Source organism: Giardia intestinalis, chromosome 4 (assembly GCF_000002435.2).
Source record: "Giardia intestinalis strain WB C6 chromosome 4, whole genome shotgun sequence".
Classification (NCBI taxonomy): domain Eukaryota; phylum Fornicata; order Diplomonadida; family Hexamitidae; genus Giardia; species Giardia duodenalis.
In genome coordinates, this window is record NC_051859.1 from 636,146 (window position 1) to 642,779 (window position 6,634).

Consider the following 6,634-nt stretch of genomic DNA (forward strand, 5'->3'; position numbering starts at 1 on the left):
ACTTTCTAAACTGACTTTAATTTTGAATCCATGTTTCCGTTTATCCCAAAGGTTACTGTGCTTGGATGCATATCTGGAAAGCCTACTGCAAATGGTGGAACATGTGGCATCCTGGTGGAATATTCCCCTAAGCACTACCTCATTTACGACTGTCCGGAAGGCACTTATGTCAAGCTCCTTCAGTACAACATTCTGCTGAGTTGCCTCCACTATGTTGTGATATCGCATATGCACCCCGATCATATGGCAGGGCTCCTAACCCTAATTTCTGGGCTCTCAGAGATATGTGGAGGCAGCCTTCCTTCGATCTACGGCCCCCAAGCTCTCGTCAAATATTTGGAGGTGGCTCTTCCACTTACTGACCTTGCAGAAAGGTTTTCGCGTCCCCTAAAGCTTATTCCCATTGCTCCATTTCAGACGTTATCGAGCGTCATCACTGCAGATGGACCTTGGTCATTTATTTTCTTTCCGCTTGCACACAGAATTGAGTGCCATGGATTGGCTATGGTGAGAGACACGTTTTCCGTGTTTGATACGAAGAAAGCTTTGGACTCAGGTGTTCCTCTGGACAAGCTTCCGGAGCTCAAGAAGACAACTGAGGGAATAAAGTTTTCTACGGTGTGTCCTCGTTTGAAGATTATCCTCTGCAGTGATAACGACGCCAAGAGACTCCTTGCCGACCGTGCATACGGAGGCATCGACGGGGCTACGTTTCTTCAATTCATAGACCGGACTGATCTTCGAAACCCAGACCTTCTCCTCCATGAATTTACATTTACCAATTATCATCAGGAAAAGGCGTCGTTGTATGGACATAGTTGCACTACCGCAGTCGGGGATCTGTGCAATGAGTTACGCCCAAAACGCGTTCTACTCAACCACTTCAGTGTTCGCTACAAAAGAACGGCCTGCTCAAATAGGTTTGGCGTAGCGCCCCCCAAAGAGTGCGTCCAGCTCACTGAGTGGCATAGACTTTTCGGCAAGGTTTATAGCACGGCCTATGCAACCGAGGATAAAGTATATCCCATCGAATGACATTCGTGGAGATTAAATGTTACTGGCTTAGCTTTAAGGCCTTCACAAAGATCACTAGTCAGTTGCGACCTGGGTATATTGGAGTTGCTAGAGTGGCTTAAAACTTGTGGTCAAAATTAATTCCAACATTTTCGCCTCTTGTGGTTTAAATAGGCTAATGCTGATACTGTCATGGTTGTTGCCATGCCTCCTCACGGTATCTGTCAGCACAGAAATGGAGCTTAGGAAGGCCTTAAGCAACGGAAGAGACGTCACACTAAACGATGACATAACTCTCAAACTGCCGTGGATGCCTGTTCCTGCATATGGAAAAGTGTTCGATGGCAAGGGTCACACTATCCGAAACATCTCAGTGAGCTCGACTGTCCCAGCCAGCCAGGGATCAGGGCTTTTTTCTGAATTGACTGGAGGAAGTATTTCCAATCTAAATTTGCAATTCAATACAACAATTGATAGTGGATTGATACTTTTTGGTGGCGTGTCAGCAAAGGCTTCGGACAAGGCCAGGGTTACAAACGTCAATGTCAGTGGAACGGTCTCGATTAAATCACACGCCGATGGAAACGTGACTGTTGGTTGTATCTTCGGAACAGCCGGAGACACTGGAACTCGAGAGCCTTCTGACGCAGTCCGATCAGACTGCATCGTCACTGTTAATGCTTCTAACGCGAATCTCAGGCTCGGCGGATTCATCGGAATTCTGGAGAACACTGCAGTGGCCATGCACTACACCGGGAAGCCGCGCGTAGGCTGTCATGCAAAGCGGTGCTACGTCGGAGGCTTCGCATCGATGGCAACAGGGCCTATTCAAGATGTCCACTTTACAGATTCGGTTGTCAACGCCACTGCCCTTCGACACTCGATTGTGGGAGGTATTGTAGGCCATGGCAATAACATTCAGCTCTGCAGCTCATACAACTCGACCATCAGTGTCACCTCTACTGGCCGTGTCCTTGCTGGTGTGTCTGTCGGAGGGGCAGTCGGCGAAACTAATGCCGAAAACTATGTGATCAACACGACATTTGTTAAGGCATCAATGATTGTTCTGGAGACACGCTCCTCATCCTATCTCGGGGGTGTTCTGGGATATGGCAAGCATAGGGGTGGAACCATGACGAATAGCTACGCTGTTGTTCAATCGCTGCGAGGGTATAATAATGGTGGCCATATGTACGGTGGAGGATTTCTGGGCTACGGTAATGCGTCTTCTCTTACCCTTTCTACGTGTTACATGTTCGTTCCAGAGTTTCAATTCTTCGAGAAGCCCGGGGCCGGTGGGCAGTCATATTACGGGGGATTCTTTGGACTTATCAACGGGTCATCGTCAGACACACCATCAGTTCACAGCATTCAGGCTGGGATGGGCAAGTTTGAGGTACGGATGGTTGCGCAGGGGACCAACGCTGGAAACTTCGGAGGCGCGATAGAAGCAGCTCGTGAAACGCTTATTGAGCGCATAGTGCTTATGGGAGCCGCAGGTATCTGGTCTGGCGAAGCTCCGGAAAATGCAGCGATCTTCATCGGCAAGGTTGGTCCAGGGATAAACCTTAAAACAATCTTGGTCAATATTTCCATCGGTAACGGAAACAATCTACCCAATACCGCAAACTTTGTCAACACATTCACTGGTACAGCGACAGACATTGTCTACAATTCTGGCATTGTAAAGACGTCGCAATTTATGCCTGCCTCAGGGACATATCAGAACTTTAATATACGTGTCAATACAACCACTCAAGTCTCCTGCGAAAACTACCTCCAAAAACACGGACTCGACAGCAGCAAAGTTAATTGTGCGGATGACTTATATCTAAATAAAACCACTTCAAGCGCTCAGATCAATACCGATTGGAAGTTTGAAACTGTCGACAACTGGGAACATGATCCAAAGGGATGGTACTTGCCCAAGGGAATGCCGGTCGCCAACTCAGCAATTAACAACCCGGCCCTCTTTATGACTATATACCTTGATGCTAAGGGGAAAACAGGCCTTTCATGGCAGAACAGTGGATGGGATAATGAAACTATATGGCGCTTTGGAAACACTAATGAAGCCGATACTACGAAGGCAATCCCACCCTCTTTTCCTGCCCTTTGGAAGAATCCCGAATCGTTCCTAGCGTGCACCCCTCAAAGCTGTGGGCGTGAAAGCTTCTTTAGCCCATTCATGTGCAATTGTCTGCACGGCTGTCCTGACCTAAAGAACGGACAGTGCAGTTCATACAATGGCGCGACGTGTGACGAGGGCTGGAAAAATGTTGGGACTTCTTTATGTTCTGGTTTCAGTTGCGCAGGTAAGGATCAGCTGTGCGGAGGTAGTCAGGTAGCTGAGTGTGATGCTGGCAGCAGCCTGTGCAAGTGCAAGGAGCATGAAAAATACTACAACATCTCCACAAAGACCTGCGAAATGGGATGCCAAGGCATTGGCCACGGGTTTTGCACAGGCCCTGGTGTGGCAATGTGTGACAAAGGGTGGAAAGATGGTGAAGCCGGTCTTTGCACCGTGTACAGTTGTTCTTCAGATGATCCCACAACGGCATGTGGGGGCTCCTCAGTTGCTAAATGTATTACTGCATACGATGTTTGTAATTGCACAGTTCAGACCTCAGCCTATAATCCTGAGAATAAGCAATGTGAGCCTAATAAGTGTACTATAGCTAGCGGGGATCACATTTGCATCGGAGAAAACAAGGCCATTTGCATGTCCAATACTTGGCCAACCAGTGGAACGTCTGGCGAAACACTCTGCGCACACTATGACTGTATGAGGCACCAGCAGTGTGCCGCTGGAAGTGTTTGTGATATTGATACGTTTGCTTGTAGATGCGCTAATCCAACACATTACTTCGACACCGCCGACAATACTTGTAAAGATGGCTGTACTGGCCTCAATGCGCATACCGGAGTATGCATAGGATCTAACAAGGCTCTCTGTTATAAGGGTTACACATCACCAAGTAGTGGAGGACCCCTCTGCTCACAATATTCATGCGCTGATGCAGATCCCACCTGTGGAGGCCATGGAACGTGTAATAGTGGGACATGCACTTGCAACGAGGGAACACTGAAGTTGAACAACACATGCTACGCAAATATCTGCATCCGAGGAACAGTCTCAAATCAGAATGCATGCACTTGCACCAGTGGTTGGCAGGATGATACTGATCTCGCTCCGCTGAAATGTACCAAGCCGTCTACCTGCCCTGACTCTATAAATATTAACTCAGACGCCGACCTTATTTACTTATATTCGTGTGGAAGCGCTACGTACAATCTTCTTGGGAACGTTACCGTCAGTTATCCATGGCTACCGGTTCCTTCGTTCACAGGAGTGTTCAATGGCAATGGCTACGCACTTAAGGGAGTCAGGCTTTATGAGAACGATACCGTTGCAGCCCTATATAAAACCATCGACGAGAATGCCAATATCACTAATCTCATTGTAGAATTCGCGACCAACATTTCTTCTAGTACTATCAAGAAGATTGCTGGCATAACCCCGGATCTCAATGGTAAGGTCTTGGCGAATGTCACAGCAGCGGGGTCTATATCTGTTAAAGTAGGTGCTATTGAGGTTGATGTCGGAGGCTTAGCAGACACGTGCATGGGTCTTGGAAACGTGACGTTTTCGGGATATCTTGCCGTAGATAGCCATGCTGCCGTCCGTGTGGGTGCTTTGTGTGCTTCTGCGTCGTCTCCCCTTTCTGATCTAGCAACGAGTGGGTCCATAAGCTGCACATCTCGTGGGCGCTGCTTGGTCGGTGGGCTTGTTAGCAATACCACCCACAATATTAGCTCATCATCATCCAATATAAGCATAACTGTTTCCTCCATCAACGGACTGGTTGGCGGAGTAGTGAGCAACACAACCGGAAACCTGACTAACCTCACATTCACGGGGATAGTGTCATCTCCATTAGACAGCACTGCTACTGTTGGAGGTATTGTCGGGGTAGCAAAACCACAGTCCTCTCAGTCGCTTACTATCAAAGGGTGCAGTGTAGTATCTAAAGCTGTATCAGCCTCATCGGCTGGAGGTCTAGTGGGGGCCATTGAGGACGGAGTAATAGAGGAGTCTTCTGTGACGCTAACGGCTCTTGAGGGGAGCATCTGTGCAGGTGGTCTTGTATGCAATGCTACTCATACCACCATCGCCAAGTCAAATAGTAATATAAACGCACTCAGGTTTACTGCTAGCTATACTGAAGAATCAGCAAAACAATATTGTGGTGGTTTCGTAGCGAGCGCGACTGAGACAACTATTGAAGACAGCTACTCCATTGTCACTGCAAGCACCGTCAAGACCAGCAGCGAGGCTTTTGTCGGAGGTTTTGCAGGAAGCACGGATGGGCTTACTGTCAAACGCTCATACGCATCAGGTGATTCAGTTAATCTAGCACCCGACAATATTCTGCACTTTGGTGGCTTTGTAGGGTCATGCATCTGCAATATAGACTCTTCCTTTAGTAAGATTACTCTGATGGCTCTCAACAAGAGAAAAATCAACAATGCACACTTCGGTGGATTTGTGGGTATTATTAAGAGAAATTCAGCAAGTGACGGGCGGACAGCCTCAGCTTCTCCCCAAATAAGCAACTCATGGGTCTCGTCTAGCATGTCTGTTCTTCTTTCAAGTCCTGAAGCAAGCAGGGTCTTCTACGGAGGATTCTCGGGAGAAGCAGATGCCTCTACGATAACTGATTCATATACTAGATCCAACCTTTCTGTGAACAATGACATAAATCTCTATCACACAGGGTTCGGGGCATTCAATGGACGCTTCAATGAACTAGAAACGAATATAACGCGCTGCTATGCAGATGTAGGAATAGACGGTGCAACAGATCTGAACTTTGAGGGGAACAGTGCTTATGGAAAGAAGTGTGCTAAGTGCACTAAAGTATTGATCAATAGTGACCAGCCTGGAATTAGTGATGAAAATGCTTGTGGAAGGACCGCTGCGGAATTACAGAAAAGCGAGACGATTATGAAGGAATTCGGGTCTACTGATGCATTTGCATTCGAGTCTGGACGTATGCCTATGATTGTCACCACTCCCAACCTTGATTCTGTAACGCATACTTACGTCTATCCTAGCTGCAATCCGTCCACACAGGGTAACTGCTGGGATTACAAGAACACCTGGATAGTTTCTCCGGACGGAATAGGGTCTGTAGCTACGGCACCTGACTGCAAGGTGAGTAGTTGCACTTACTGCGACGCTAGAGACTCAGGCATCTGTAGGATATGCGCCTCACGAACATTCCTTGACAGCCGTAAGACCTGCAGCGCATGCAGCAGTAGTTGTGCCGAATGCGCGACAAAGGAATCATTCTGCACTGCTTGCAAGAGAAGTGGAGCAATGCCGAATGTGGACGGAGTGTGCATTATGCCCAGGCTCTCAAGCGCCGCCATCGCCGGTATCTCCATCGTTGTTATTTTGGTGATCAGCGGAGTTGTTGGCTTCCTTTGTTGGTGGTTCATATGCAGATCCAAGAGCAGGCCTACTGAAAATCCTGTTCATACTCTCGAGCCCTCTGTGAGCACGGTAAGTATCAACGAATCCATACTCTGATGGTGACGTAAACAATCGCTTGTC

The 6,634-nt window shown here is 47.9% G+C and overlaps 2 protein-coding genes across 2 annotated transcripts; both read left to right on the top strand.

The window, feature by feature from the left end:
- Window positions 1–30: 30 nt before the first annotated feature.
- On the top strand, window positions 31–1,035 carry GL50803_006497 (Metal-dependent hydrolase; the record flags this gene model as incomplete). Its single annotated transcript, XM_001709480.1, has 1 exon — window positions 31–1,035. One exon carries the CDS (start codon window positions 31–33, stop codon window positions 1,033–1,035), a length of 1,005 nt encoding a protein of 334 aa, XP_001709532.1.
- A 157-nt stretch (window positions 1,036–1,192) lies between these two features.
- Window positions 1,193–6,610, top strand: GL50803_0014225 (CXC-rich protein; the record flags this gene model as incomplete). Its single annotated transcript, XM_001709481.1, has 1 exon — window positions 1,193–6,610. The coding sequence occupies one exon, from the start codon at window positions 1,193–1,195 to the stop codon at window positions 6,608–6,610; it is 5,418 nt and encodes a 1,805-aa protein (XP_001709533.1).
- Window positions 6,611–6,634: the final 24 nt, after the last annotated feature.